General features: G+C 42.1%; 1 protein-coding gene across 2 annotated transcripts in view; it reads left to right on the top strand.

The window, feature by feature from the left end:
* Positions 1 to 15,881, top strand: part of TEX2 (testis expressed 2) — a 117,138-nt gene that overhangs the window by 39,039 nt on the left and 62,218 nt on the right. For both annotated transcript variants that reach the window (XM_030208419.1, XM_030208418.1), the window contains exon 2: positions 8,162 to 9,829. In XM_030208419.1, the coding sequence (XP_030064279.1) occupies positions 8,186 to 9,829 (1,644 nt within the window). In that variant the 5' untranslated portion in view covers positions 8,162 to 8,185. The remainder of the gene's footprint in view (positions 1 to 8,161; positions 9,830 to 15,881) is intronic.

Below are 15,881 nucleotides of genomic sequence, written 5' to 3'. Positions count from 1 at the left end.
TACCAAACCCATCAGTAACGCATTACAAATCTATATGTGGCATGATCCAATTCATTAAAAAATTGAACGTAAAAGATTGTTCCTACGTGGTTTCTGATGCTGGGAATCAGGTTAAAAAAGATTTGTTCCTACATGGTTGTCGATGCTTGGAATCAGGTTAAAAACAAAACCCTGAAAAATGCATGGAACATAATTCTAAACAAATCAGAAAGACACGGAGTGGGAGAAGAAGACGATGATATCCTTGAAAACTTTGCCAAAGATCTTCTACAGGTTCCTGGTTGCTCTGATATTGAGAATGTCGGTGAATGGATATGCAGTGATCAAATGATCCAGAGTATCAGACCATAACAAATGATGAAATCATGGAATCGGTACAGGACAAGGAACACGAAGAATCAGAAACTGATGATGATCACCAGGTTAATGATGATGCGGGACAAACACACGCAGAAGCCTTTGAATGTTTAAATACAGCAATGGCTTGGCTAGAAAGGCAGGAATAAAGCAATGCGATCCAGCTCCTTTGTTTTAAAAGACTGCGTAATCTTGCATCGGGGAAATGAAAATCAGCCTTGAAGCAATTAAGAACTACTTCCTTTTTTAGTGTACAGTAGTATATATAAGTACCTGTAAGTACTTTTAAATATTGTTCTGTACTTTATTACAGCGTATTTCCCTTTTTAAATAGAAATACAGTATTTCATATACTACAAATACAGTAATGTGCTGTAGTTTGTACTTTTTTCTGCCAACTTATTGTTGAAAATAAAACTAATACTCAACATTCAATGCTGTGATTGTATTTTCTTGATGAAAATGAGGTATGTCCAATTATCTGGATTTATGATTATCCGGACCACCCCCTGCAGAGGATAATCGGCATCCTACTGTATTTGAAGCCAGTAAATTTTGACATGTATTCTCTACACATTTTACTTTTCAACAGTTTTTATTGATGGTTCAACTCACAGTACATAACCAAAAACTATATTGTACATCAAAGTGGAAACTCTAGTATTCATAAATATGCAAAAAGAGAACATGTGCCATCAACTATTTTTCATAAGTCCCCCCTCTCCCCCCATTTCTTAACCCTCCCCAACCCTTACTATTTCTCCCAATGTGTGCGAAATTGAAAAATGCCGTATCAGAGGTTCTTTGTATCATACTAGTAATGAAGGCCCGTTTCTGGCACAAATGAAACGGGCGCTAGCAAGGTCCTCTGCTCCCCCCCCCCCCGACATAGGCCCTGCCCATCTCCAGTACATGCACGTTGGCCCCCCCCACTCCAAAATCGGCAACCCCCCTGTACTACCCTCCCCGCCTCTTACCGGAGTCCCAGGCGCAGAAGTGAAGGGCAAGGTAGTTCGGAGATTCTGGTGCCTTAATCCGTTCTGTTCACTATGAGCTGTGTGCCCTGAATGGCTGGTCCCGCCCTTGCAGAAACAGGAAATGAGGGCGGGACCAGCCAATCAGGGCACAGAGCTGATAGCAAACAGAACGGAAGGCAGCAGAATCTCCGAAGTACGTTGCCCTTCAGTTCTGCGGCTGGGACTCCAGTAAGAGGAGGGGAGGGTAGTAGAGGGGGGTTGCCGATTTTGGAGGGGGGGGGGCGACGTGCATGTACTGGGGATGGGCGGAGCATATGTCGGGGAGCGGAGGGGCGTTGGGCAGGTGGCGGCATGGGAGTGGTTTGGCGTTTTTGGAGGGGGGGGTGATGTGCACGGGCATCTGTGACGGGGGTTGGATTTTTTGGGGGGGGGGGGCGATGCGTGCTTGGTGTACAGTGTATGGGAATGACGGCTGCGTTGGGGAGTGAAAAGACAGATCAAGCAATGGGCTTCCTAGCTTAGTGTAGTTGTGGTCATTATGAGCCGCCCCCGATGTCATAACGTTTTGACGTGAGGGCGGGGCAGAGTTAGACGGTTTGTAAAAGTGGTTACAGAGCTTCAAATTTACGAACCCTGAAGCCACAAAGTTTAGAACGTTGAGGTTGCTTTTTATGTGCAGACTAGTAAAAAAGGCCCATTTTGTAAACAAATGAAATAGGCGCTAGCAAGGGTTTAGAGAGAGTGAGAGTATGTGTGTGTGTGTGTGTGTGGTTGTCTGTATGAAAGAGAGTGTGCAAGGGTAGGGTGAAAATGAAGAGACAGCAGTGGAATTTTACATAGGACAGCTGAACCATTTGAGGCGTGTTTGTGTGTCTGTGTGATAGAGTGTGTATATGTGTGTGGGTGCGTGTGTGTGTGAGATAGAGACAGTGTAAGTGTGTGTATGTGTGTGCGCATGTGTGAAAGTGAGTGTGAAAGGGTCGGGTCAAAATGAAGAGACAGCATTATAATTGTACATAGCAAAGCACAAACATACCCCTCCATACCCAACGATTCTTTCCTTGTCTTCCATCCCCTCTGTGTCCCATGTGTGTGTGAGAGAGAGGTGCTAGCAGTCCCTGTGATAGTGGCAGGTCAGTTGCTCATTATAGCCAGTTAAGAGTGAGTGTGTATGTGCTGTTTTTTTTCCTTCCCTCCTATGCCCTCTGTGTTCGTTGTTTGTGTGGAGAGCAGAGATCTATATGGTGCATAGCTAAACTAAGGACGTATTCTTGTCTGCAGTGTTTGTTTTTCGTGGTTTTTTGTTGTATGCTACTTCTTAGCAGTCGGATTTTTGTTGAATAGCGATTTTGTGTTCTGGTAGGGCGTTTTGTCAGGGGGAAGCACATACCGTGATCTTAAGCATGGCGTTTTGTCAGGGGAAAGTACAAAATGGAATCGGCTTCCTGCAAGGTTTGTCATCTCCTTGTTGTTCTACAAGTGCCCAGTTTTGTTCTTCCTTCTGTTCCTTTGTTCCATAGCATTGCTTTGTGATTGGTCCTTTTAGCGTTGCTGTTGACGTTGCGTAGCAACTGTGTGCTGCTGGTTTTCATTGGTCTGCGATGTGTCTCACGTCACGTACCGTCGCTTAGTAACAGGATCTTGATGCGATTGGTTGAGTGTCATTGTTCCGCCCTCGACGTCATGACGTTTGATGCGGGGGGCGGGGCAAACACTCATGGGCTAATTCTGGGTTTCACCACCATGCAGTTAGAACGTTGGGACTTGTGGAGGCTTCAGAACTTTGAAGGTGCGTTTTATATAGAGAGATGGGGCGTGGCTGAGGGCGGGTCTATGAGTGAGGGTGAGTGGTCCACATAGCCTAGCCTACACAGAGTACAGGAGTTCAGTACTTCACTGCCACGGAGTGAGCTTCAGAACGTTTGAGGGGGGATTTTATTTATATAGATTTGTGTTCAGTCCTATTTTTGAAAGTTTAAACCCCTGGCCTCCCCGCACCTCAACCATTCCAACTGCACCTGGTAATTTAGTATAAATTAATACAGCGGAGAAGGAACCCTTGTTCTTGTGGTCCCTTCCCCAATTCTCTACACATTTTAATTAAGTATTCAATCCCATGGAAGGATTAAGTTGAGAGTTCCACGAATAATGTTTATTTTTCACTGGCATTTTTAAGAAGCTCAATGCAGTACATGCGTTCTGATCAGGGAAAGTGAAGAGTGGATTTAGGATCCTAGAACAAGCTTATTAAAGAAATATGTTAGTAAACAGGGCACAAACTAGTGACTCTGATAGTTTTAATCTGTCTGCGTGTACCTGTTGAATCTTCACTGCATGCATTGTGTACCTCCACTAAAGATGGGATTTCTTGGGAATAGTTCACATTCTTAGGTGTTTTCTTAGAAATGCGGTTTTTTGAAAGGCTTTTAAAAACAGGAGTCCAAATCCTTGTGTTTTTTTTTTTTGTTTGTTTTGTTACATTTGTACCCCGCGCTTTCCCACTCATGGCAGGCTCAATACGGCTTACATGGGGCAATGGAGGATTAAGTGACTTGCCCAGAGTCACAAGGAGCTGCCTGTGCCTGAAGTGGGAATCGAACTCAGTTCCTCAGTTCCCCAGGACCAAAGTCCACCACCCTAACTACTAGACCACTCCTCCACTTGACTTATGATGTGGGGATTTTGTTATTGTTTGACATATTGTTTCCATGTGCAACATATGGCCAAAGTCTAACCTTTGTTTGCTTTTCAACATTTATTTTTGTGTAGTATCAGTTTGTAAAGGTCAGTAGTATCTTGGAAGCTATTTGTTTGAATTCTCTCATTTAATATGCAGCTATAGCAATTTTTATTTTAAAAGAGAATGATGTATTTCAGTCAAAATTCTTTATAATGGAAAGGAAGTGATGTCGTTAATGATCTGAAACATCTGAATCATAGCTTGAATGTGATTATTAGTCCAGCTTCTGTCATTCTAAGGAGCCCTTTTACTAAAAAAAAGTGCAGTAAAAATTTAGTTACTACATGCACAGTAATTATTGAAAACAGGTCCAGCATCATCGCTTATAGTTGGTCACGCTATGCTATAGCCAAATTGTTGGGCAGATTAGATGGACTATACAGATCTTCATCTGCCACTTTTTTTTTAGTATATTATGCGTGTTAACTGCATTGCAGATATTAAGGTGATATTTAGTGCATCCTTATCTGCCATGGTAATCAGTTGTCAACTTGATGGAGGAGGCAGCACAGCTCCTGGCCTGGATGGAGCTCCACCTGGAGGACCTGTCCACCACCCATGTGGCAGGGGCAGAAAGCGTTCAATCAGACATATACTGGATCCAGGGGAGTGGAGCTTCAGGTGCGCCACCTTCAACCTCCTGGTGGACAGGTGGGGTTGCCCGGTGATGGGTTTGATGGCCGCCTCCCTCAGTGCTCAGGTTTCTAGCTTCTTCAGTCGCAGGAGAGATGGCAAGTTGGCGCTCATACATGCTCTAACTCAGGAGTGTCCCTCGGGTCTTCTTTGTGTTTCTGCCTTGGCCTCTGGTAGGTCAAATTCTAAAGAGAATATAACTTCAGCATGGAAAGGTGATCCTGGTGGCGCTGGATTGGCCTCATCGACTGTGGGATGGTGATCTGGTGTGTTTAATGGTCAATCGTCCCTTCTGGTTACTAGTTTTGGATGGACTGCTAGTTCAGGGTCTCGGGTCGATGCCAGACTCATCTTCGTTTTGTGTTATGGCTTGGCTCTTGAGCGGATACATTAAAGGAAATGAAGTTGTTTCCACTCTTCACTCTAGGAAGCATTTTATCTCTCTGGCTTAGGTCCGGGTGTGGTGTGTGTTTTTGAGGCCTGGTGTTTGGAGCATTCCATCCTTCCCTTTGAGTCTTCAGTGCTGCAGATTTTGGAATTTGTGCAGGATGGTTCTGATAAAGAGCTTTCTCTGTCATCTCTGTAGGTGCAGATGGTGGCCTTGGCGTCATTTTGAGGTTTTGCTGAAAAGTAAGGTCTTAACTTCCTATTGGGACATGGTTTGTTTTCTCTGTGCAGTGCGTCTAATCCACCCTCTGGTCTGGCCTTTTGTTCCCTCCTGGGATCTTTAATCTTGTCTTGATGGCACTGGTCTTTGCTACTTTTGAGCCTCTTGTGAATAGTTCCCTGAAGGATCTTACGTTGAAGATGGTGTTCTTGCTGGCTATTACTTCAAGCGCGGTGGATATTTCAGAGTTGCAGACATTATCTTGCTGGGAACCTTTTCTGATGTTTTCCAAAGAAAAGGTGGTCTTATGGGTTGTTCTGTCCTTTCTTTTTAAGGTGGTATCTTCTTTTCATGTGAATCAGCCTGTAAGCTTTCCGTGGATTTGGACGTTCTGCGTCACTGCATTGGTACTTCCCATCTGTACCAGTCTGGAGAGACGCTATGGAAGGGGAAATTAGACCTTACCTGCTAATTTACTTTCCTTTCCTTCCAGACCAGCACAGAGCCCACCCAGTTCTCTTGGTGATTGATGTGCATGCTGTATTTGTGGCTGCGAAGGGTAGGTAGTGCTGGATTTCAGACAGGAGTCCTTATCTGGGCTTAGTTCAGGTTAATGAGCAAATGTTTAAAAAAAAAAATAAAAATAACAAGTGTTTAAGGAACCAAAACATAATCAAAGAACAGAGCCCTGGGGGCCCAAGTGTCTGGGCATCCCCCATGTCTGCACATGCATATTCCATGCTGTGCAAGACCGGTGGTGCTAGAGGAGCAGCAGTGCATTGTGTCCTGGCTTGTGTAGTTTATTGTCCGAGAGGGAATTCTGGAGTTTTTATAGGGGTTTTCCAGTGTTTGCTGCTTGGCTATTCGGGGACTGTGCTGCAGGCTTGTAGCCAAACTCACAAGTTAATTGTTCTTAGTTTCCATCTGCTGGTCAGAGTGCATAACCCATCTGTGCCGGTCTGGAGGGATGAAATGAAACTAAGGGAGGTCTTTTACTAAGGTGTGCTACCGTTTTTAGCTGGCTCTAAACGCTGAGACACCCATATGGGCGTCTCAGTATTTAGCACCAGCTGATTTTTAACATGAGCTAAAAATGCTAGTGCACATTGGTAATAGACTCCCTAAATTAGCAGGTAAGCTCTAATTTCCCCTTTCAGGAGTTCAGACTAACCCTCCATCTAGGGCCACGGTGTTACTTTTTCCCTGATATGTGTTTTGATAGTATTTTTGTTATATATAGATTATTGTAATCTGTGTTGATCTCTTTGTTGATGGAGGAGCAGAATATATTCAACTAAATTAAATTGTATTTGATAAATCTTTATATAAAATCAGTTATACATGGCAATGAGGAATTACCCTGACAACAAGATAACATTGTATTTTCTTCTATAAAACTTGTGGGAAATCTCAGCAATTAGGTAATTTGCATTATGGCTTGAGAAAACATGCTAATTAATTTGGCTTAGACTTTTGTTAATACTTCTCAGGTAGAGATTTATAGATTGTTTGTTTGAAAAGAGGTTTTTAATATACCAGTAAATTTTTGGTTGTACCTTGATGTCAGCCTTTTTTGAATGGACATGAATATGAATTAGAAGGAAAAAGGATTACGTTCATATGTAAATATTTAAATATTGTAGTTTTGGAAAGGGATCTGATCACGTGTTTGAAAAGAGACATCCTTTTACAGCAAAGCAAGAGCTGGGAACTGATCAGGTGATTCCCGTGAGGATTCTGAGATGATTCATCCTGACCTTGGGTAATTGTACATTTGAATGCATTGTACCTGCCAAAGCTCCAAAAGCACTTAATCAACAAAAGCTTGGACTTCCATTAAGTGGACTTCAGAAAAATTGGTATAGATCAGTCTCATATTTTTGATAAGCTTGCATCGGGATCAGTGATCAAATTGTTTTGGTAGTTCCTTTATATGGATACAGAATATGGGCACCGAGGCTGTTAAAATAAAAAATAAGACTATTTGAATTATATTTTAACTAAATCAGATTTAGGGATGAAGTTACTAAGCTGGGCAAAATGGGCAACTGTAGGAGTTGCCCCAAAACACATTTAGGTGTTGACATTTTAAGCCCGCATGATGCAAAAGCATTCAGTGATTTCTGTGTCTGCCAGCACTGGGTTCAAAATGGTACCCAGTGCTTAGCAGTAGTTTTGTGGTACTACTGCTAAGGGTCAGAACCTGGCACCAGCAGGGCAGGAGTGACTGGGGATTGCTCCTGCCCAATCCCTCTAGACCACCAGTGATTGCTTGAGGTAGACATGGGTGGGGGGTGCAAGCCTGTGAGGGGGAGGGCAATGGAGTATGGGGGCAGAGCTTGAAAGGTTAATACCTAATGCGTCTTTGTGTGTGGGGGGGGGGGGGGGGTCTTTGCTGGAGGTGAAGGGTCTGAGGTTCATTGGTATCTTTGGATGGAGGGAGGGAAGGGGGTTACCAAAGAACCCTGGATTAGGCTTCTAGTTTGCCATGCTGGCCCCTTTTAAGAGAGGCAGCTCAATGCCCTGGTCACGAATAATGCAACTTATTTATATATGAAGTTCAATGCAAGCTGCATTATTCAGTTTGTATAATAATGAAATGCTTTGTATCATGGTTATTATGTAGCCCACTTTAAACTACTAACATATTACTGTAAAATAACTTCTGTTATTTTGTGTTGTATTGAATTAAGAGGTAGTTACTAATGTGTGTTAAGGAATAACATTATTTGCCTCTTAATGTGTGTTAAAACAGCAAAAGTGTGCATTTTTTAATGCTGTTTTAGCTTACCTAGTAGAATTACTGTGGCTTTAATTTATATTTTTGATATTGCTTTTCTTTTTCAGGTTTGTTAAACCCTTAAGACTGCAATGACAAGTCTGAACAGCAGCCATGAAGACAAAACAGGTCCAACATCTTCAAAACAGTCCACACCAAAAGTTCAGGTTCAGCGATCGGTTTCCCGAGAAACAATCACCATTCATTTCTCGGCATTTGGGAAGGAGGAAGAGGAGGAGGAAGAGGAGTTCAGGGATCCTTCCTTTAAGGAACTGGATAACCAAAGCATTATAACAGCACTTGAAGCCAAGGAAGACCTTTCTTTTGGATATGGTGGCCATGATACTTCTGGTCCTGCTACCTCATCAGGCATTGCAGTCACAGATTCTACATCATCATCATCATCGTCATCATTTCCAGTTACGTCAACTGAAAATGCTGTCAAGGTTTTAGACTCTTCCCCGGCATCTCAAGTATTTAGTGCAGTGCCATTAGTTCTCTCATCCTCATTACAGCCATCTCCTGTTGCCAGCTCATCCACTGTTTCTTTCCCTCTGGAACACACAACAAATTCATCTTCCACTGCTGCTTCCTCATCTAAATCTGTTGTGTTGTCATCTAGTGTATCGGCATCCCCTGTTTCCAGTGCAAAGCCTTTCATGAGTTTAGTGAAGTCTCTGTCAACAGACATAGAACCAAAAGAGTCAACACCACCTCCGAGACATAGACATTTGATGAAAAGTTTTGTTAAGTCTTTGTCAACAGACACTTCTAAACAGGAATATGAAACTGTGTCATACAAGCCACCTGATTCTAAATTGAACTTACATCTATTTAAGCAGTTTACCCAGCCTCGAGTCACAGGTGGAGATTCTAAAACAGCTCCATCATCTCCATTGACCTCTCCTTTGGATAGTCGCTCATTTTTTAAAGTAACTGAAGTAGAGGCTAAAATTGAGGACACTAAAAGACGCCTATCAGAAGTCATATATGAACCTTTTCAACTTCTTAGCAAAATAATTGGTGATGAGTCTAATAATTACAGGCCCAAAGCCTTATCTTCGAGTGCTTCAGAGCTCTCAAGTCTTTCCAGTTTGAATGGTCATTTGGAAAGTAATAATTATAGCATTAAAGAAGAGGAATGTGATTCTGAAGGTGACTTTTCTGGAAATGAGGTCTGTGTAAGTAAAAGTGACAAATCTAAATCTCTTGGAGAACAAGCAACAGACTTGGATTCTAAAAGTTTGCAATCTGGAAGCACAAAAGAAACTAGTATGAAGACTCCATCACTGGTTTTAGAGAAATGTTCCTTGTCCGCTTTGGCAAGCAAAGAGGATGAGGAGTTTTGTGAACTGTACCCTGAAGATTTTGATTTGGACACAGAAGAAGAAAATAAATCTGAGCAATTTCCAGAAGCCTGTCTTGAACCTAAGACCCAGGGTAAAAATAGTATAGAACTTGGTAGCGAGGATGAAGCAGATCTATACGTGGAACAACCAGTCCCACCTTTAACAACATTATACTTCTTTGTAATGCTTGTATATGGTTTCTTTGTACTCCCTCTCTCTAGTTATATAAATGGACTTCTTTTGGGAAGTGCCATTGGATTTGTTGTTGCTCTCTCTGTGATTTGGCTTCTTATACCACCAAGTGCTCATGGATATGATAAGTGGAATAAAACCTCAAAACACTGGATGATAACATCTCTAGACATCAACGAGCCTGAAATAATGAAGGTGAGGGATGTGTGTGTTTTTTGTAAAGAGTTTTTCCTGAGGTCAGTATTACCTGATAAATGAGATTTTATTAATTTATTCTGCTTTTAGTTTATTATTTTTTAATATAATTCATGCATATCAATACAAACTATTACAAATACAGTAACCATTTTATATAACCGTAATCATTACATATGATCTCTTCTAAAGAGAATGCTATTTTAATAAAGTGTTCAGACCAGAAAGAATTAAGTCTACTACTACTACTTATCATTTCTAGAGCACTGCTAGATGTCTGCAGTGCTGTAAACTAAATACATACAAGACAGTCTCTGTTCAACAGAACTTACAATCTATTCAACTAATGTACTCGTCCATTAACTGGAAAATTTTTCACATAGAAAATATATTTTTGTATATCCAATTCACCCTTGTTCTGCTGTCTTGCGCGAAAACTGCTGCTGATGACTGATGTAGCTCATGTCAATAATTTAGAGGCTAAAAGCTGATTATTGATATTGGTGTAGAAGGGGTAGAAGTAAATTGATTTTTCACTCTTTCAAAAAGTACAAAGACCAGAGGACACTCAATGAGATTACATGGAAATACTTTTAAAACAAATAGGAGGAGAGATTTTTTTTCACTCAACGAACAGTTAAGCTAGTGATTTTCAACCTTTTTCATCTTGTGGCACACTTACAAGACGCAAAACTTGTGAAGGCACACCATCAGTTTTTAAAGGATAAATATTTAACAAATGACTACTACTTATCATTTCTATAGTGCTACTAGACGTACGCAGCACTGTACACTTGAACGTGAAGAAACAGTCCCTGCTCAACAGAGCTTACAATCTAATTAGGGCAAACAGGACAAACAAGAGATAAGGGAATATTAAAATGAGGAGGATAAAATAAGGGTTCTGAACAAGTTAATAAGGGTTAGGAGTTAAAAGTTGCATCAAAAAGGTGGGCTTTTAGCTTAGATTTGAAGACGGCCAGAGATAGAGCTTGACGTTTCCAGGCATATGGTGCAGCAAGATAAAAGGAACGGAGTCTGGAGTTAGTGGAGGAGAAGGGTGCAGGTAAGAGAGATTTACCCAGTGAACGGAGTTCCTGGGGAGGAATGTAGGGAGAGATGAGAGTGTAGAGGTACTGAGGAGCTGCAGAGTGAATTCACTTATAGGTCAATAAGAGGAGTTTGAACTGTATTCAGAAATGGATAGGAAGCCAGTGAAGTGACTTGAGAGGGCTAATATGAGTATTAAGATTGAGTTTAAAGTTCAATAATTACAATTTTAAACATTATCTTTATAGCTACAAATAGCGTGCATTGAAAAACAACAAATTTAAAATGAATCCACCCACCCACCCATCACCCTCATCTTAAAAAAATAAAATCGGTGAGAAATCTGTGCTTGGTAATGTTTTTTTCCAGCTCCCCTACCTGCATACATACGCCATGCATCTTTTTTTCATCCCCCCCCCCCCCCCCCCACACTCCATCAACCTTTTTCCAAACCCCCTACTCACACTTGCCATCCATCTTTTTTTCCCCGGCCCCCTTCCTGCACACACACAGCTATCAGTCCTCATCTGAGACTCAGAAATAAAAATGGGCTGCAGAAGGTGGCAGCACCTGTGACAGTTGCCAGAAAGCCCATCCTACTTGCGAACGAAAGCAAGCTGGCAGCAGTCCTGGAATGCTCCCGTCTCCCAGAGGCAGACCACATTCCCAAAGAGGAAAACAATGCTTCAGGCTTTGAAATTGTTCATGAGGCTGCCGCCTCCTCCTCAGATCCAGAAGTGCAACTTGCTGAAAGATTTGGTGTATTTGATATATCTCAGCTGCATTCTATTTTATCAAATTGCAAATGCTCAGGAAGCCTGCTGTACAGAAAACTGGGCTGTGCATTTTTTGATGACAAGACTTTGGCCAATACTTGGCCAATGGGAAAAGGAAAAGAGGGCTCAATAATAAATGCAAAGGGCTTGATCAGAATATTTTGGGAGCAATAAAGGTGTTCACAGAAAAATGCTGCACTGCCAATCATGTCGATAACATCAAACACTGCTTTGATGACAAACCACAGTTAACTGCCACTGTGCAAGTCCTGCGAGTCCTCCCTAAGTGCCTCAATTGCTCTCTATACACTGACAAATGCGTGGGCTGGCCAGATGCATGCATCAGTGGATCAGGTGACCTCTGACACTGATGGCTCATGCATGGGTCAGTGTGAGCCTTGCTGCATCAACCCGGGCAGAGAGCATGTGCGGCTGTGCTAAATTACTGAAACGAGAATGCGGTACGTGGGTATCATGGAGGACCCTGGGTAGGTAGTTGGTCGGTAAGAGACTTGCAACTCCCACCGGAACCCTGCAGGAACTACTATGCCCGCGGGATCCCCGTTGACCTGGACAGGGTTCTGGTGAGATCTCTGTGGATTCCCCGTGCAGCTCTGGGCCGTGACACACCTCCGGAGTAGCTGCGGCACACCACTGTGCCATGGCTTACCGGTTGAAAAATGCTGAGTTAAGCTATGGAACTCACTGCTGGAGGATGTGGTAACAGTGGTTAGCGTATCTGGGTTTTAAAAACGTTTGGACAAGTTCCTGGAGGAAGACTAGCCTGTTATTGAGATGGACAAGAGGGACGCTACCACTTGCCCCGGGATTGGTAGCATGGAATGTTGCTACTAATTCGGTTTCTGCCAGGTACTTATGACCTGGATAGGCCACTGTTGGAAGCAAGATGCTGGGCTAGGTGGGCCATTGGTCTGACCCAATGTGGCTGTTCTTATGCTCACACTCAATTGGTTATAGTTCCAAAGTTCTTCTGTTTACAATAATGTCAACTAAAATAGTATAAGAACTTTCAATCTTCAAACATTGGAGTGGAGGAATGGCCTAGTGGTTAGGGTGGTGGACTTTGGTCCTGGGGAACTGAGGAACTGAGTTTGATTCCCGGCACAGGCAGCTCCTTGTGACTCTGGGCAAGTCACTTAACCCTCCATTGCCTGCCGCATTGAGCCTGCCATGAGTGGGAAAGTGCGGGGTACAAATGTAATAAATAAAATAAAATATCACCCAATAATTTTTAGTTGTAGGTAAAAAAAAAAAAAAAGGACCTCAGAAAAATGCTAGATGATAATTTTGCCATGTCATAAATACGACCTTTTATATATCATGAGCCAAACTTCAATCATTGGTCCAAAAAACCTATTGAATCACCATTTATTTTAAGTTATCTTCTATTTTTCATTTTTTATTCTTTGATATTTTCATAGAACTTCATCATTTCCTCATTATTAGCATTGACTTCAATGATGTATCAACAAGACACTTATCTTTAAGAAGATCCCTAACAGTCACCCGTTTCGCCTGAGCGGCTTCATTGGAGGATCTTCTGTCATATTTGCAGGAACGACTTCAAGTCAGTGCTAGTAATGAAGAAATGATGAAGTTCTATGAAAATATCAAAGAATAAAAAAAGAAAAATAGAAGATAACTTAAATGGTGATTCAGTAGGTTTTTTGGACCAGTGATTGAAGTTTGGCTCATGAATTGGGATCTGGGGGAACGGTGCTAAAGTGATTTTCAAAGTTCTTTAGCAAATGATCATATCTCGTTCAAAGCCTACAGCGCCGCCCCCATGAAGACCACTGATTGCATCACCGAGAGACCATGTACACTGATGACCACACACCTGTTAGATGAACCCTGAAAAAGAAAAGGACACACTGCCTTCATTACAGTGGCCACCTCCGCTACCCAAGCGGAGCTCACTGAAAGCCCTACAGGCTGGAAAGAGCTGCCGTCTTGTCATCAGACACACAGCCGATCTGTTCCCTTCTGTGTTGATTTGGTTGCCATTGTGGTGATGCAGGCTTCCTGCACAGGAAGCTTGTACTTCAGCAGGAGTTGAGCTGCAAGTCTTGGTAGGTGAGGGGATGGGGGGGGGGGGGGAACCCATGTGGAATTTACCAGGTTTTGTGGAGCAGGATGACAGGAGAGAAGGTGATCGCTGTCCTCTCTCCAGCATGACATCACTTGATCCCTCATGCATAGGTGTTTAAAATGGGGCACCTATATGTGAAAGTGGCTGAACTTCCACATGTATGGAACCTTCTTGTATGTTTTGGAACTGTGCAATTGTTATGGAGACTTGTTAATCTGCTTAGCAGTAGTGTCTTGCACATATTCCCAAATATCTATTTTTTTTAATGTTAAGAATAAAGAAATAAAACCCCAATAGGAAAGACATTGTGATAGAGCTGCTTCTGGACCTTGTCTTGATCATTGTCCAGTCACCAGAAACAAGAGATGTCTGAACATTTTCAGTAAGTTGGAGTTTTTCTCATCAAGTCTGTTTCTTTTCAAACAAAAGTCCATGCTGTGTTGCTTCTGTGCTATAGACTTGGGATGTTCTTTTGTTTATTTGCAAATGAAAATTGCTTTGTAGATATTTGCAGTTCGTTTTTCTGCAGGTACATTTACTACTATAATCGCACATGTACTTTGAAAATACAACAGTATACATGGTTTTGCAATCCTTGCTGTAGCTGTACTCCCAAAAGTGCCTCCATTAAATGTAGGTAAAATTACACACATGGAGCTATACATTTACATTTTACTTGCGTACTAGGTGAGCAATTTTGAAATTGCCCACTTTCATTAGCAGAGTACTAAGCATCACTGTATTTGGCCGCATTCAACAGCCTGCTTTGGATCTTCTGAATCATATCGATGTGTTCTGTGTTTGCACACTTTAGGTATTTCATGCCCCCTCCTGGTTTCCCTTCTTAATGATTCTTCTGGTCTTCTCAGCAGATTTTCTGATCCTTGTTTCAAATCCTTTTTTACCATATCTAGGGGTATGTTTACTAAGGTGCGTTAGCGTTTTTCACGCACCTTTAAAGTTAAGGCGTGTTAAACGCTAATGCGCCTATACATTTCTATTTCTATAGTGGAGGTGTAGCCTAGTGGTTAGTGCAGTGGACTTTGATCCTGGGGAACTGAGTTCGATTCCCACTGCAGCTCCTTGTGACTCTGGGCAAGTCACTTAATCCTCCATTGCCCCTGGTACAAAATAAGTACCTGAATATATGTAAGCCGCTTTGAATGTAGTTGCAAAAGCCTCCGAAAGGCGGTATATCAAGTCCCAGTTCCTTCCCTATTTGAGATTCTACATGGAATGTTGCTATTCCACTAGCAACATTCCATGTAGAAGCCTGCCCTTGCAGATCAGCAGTGCGGCCGCGCAGGCTTCTGTTTCTGTGAGTCTGACGTGCAGGACGTCAGACTCACAGAAACAGAAGCCTGCGCGGCCGCATTGCTGATCTGCAAGGGCAGGCTTCTACATGGAATGTTGCTAGTGGAGGAGTAGCCTAGTGGTTAGTGCAGTGGACTTTGATCCTGGGGAACTGAGTTCGATTCTCACTGCAGCTCTTTGTGACTCTGGGTAATCACTTAACCCTCCATTGCCCCTGGTACAAAATAAGTACCTGAATATATGTAAACCTAGTTGCAAAAACCTCAGAAAGGCGGTATATCAAGTCCCATTTCCCTTTCCCTTTAATGCGCGTTAACCACTAACGTGTGTTACCAATGCTGACATGCCTATAGCGCACCTTAGTAAACATAGGCGATAGTCATCTAAGCTACTCATTGCCTTTTTGGGATTGATCATTCGCTGTTGTCCATTGTGAGCACGTTCTTATTGTCAATTTAAATAGGATTTTTTTTTTTGTGATTGGAGAATCTGTCTTTGTTACACTTTAGATTTGTCATTTGGATACTATTGGAGAGCATAAAATTATAGTCTACTGAATAGAATTTTTAAGAGGGATAAAACTAATTAGTTGCAACACTTTTTACTGTACTTTTTCTGTTCCAGTACTAACGATTTTTATAGGGAGGAACTTAGACTTTTGACCCTCAATATTTAAGAAACATTTTAAGCTAGCAAATTTAACCAGTCTGAGGGTTTATAATTCTAAAATAAAATGCTATCCTCCTCCCCTAAAGAAAGATAAATAATTTTATAATATGTGCATTTTGCTTAGAAATAT

Source organism: Microcaecilia unicolor, chromosome 6, assembly GCF_901765095.1.
Source record: "Microcaecilia unicolor chromosome 6, aMicUni1.1, whole genome shotgun sequence".
Taxonomy (NCBI): domain Eukaryota; kingdom Metazoa; phylum Chordata; class Amphibia; order Gymnophiona; family Siphonopidae; genus Microcaecilia; species Microcaecilia unicolor.
Note: the sequence above shows the minus strand (reverse complement) of the source record. Positions and strands in the feature narration are given on the sequence as shown.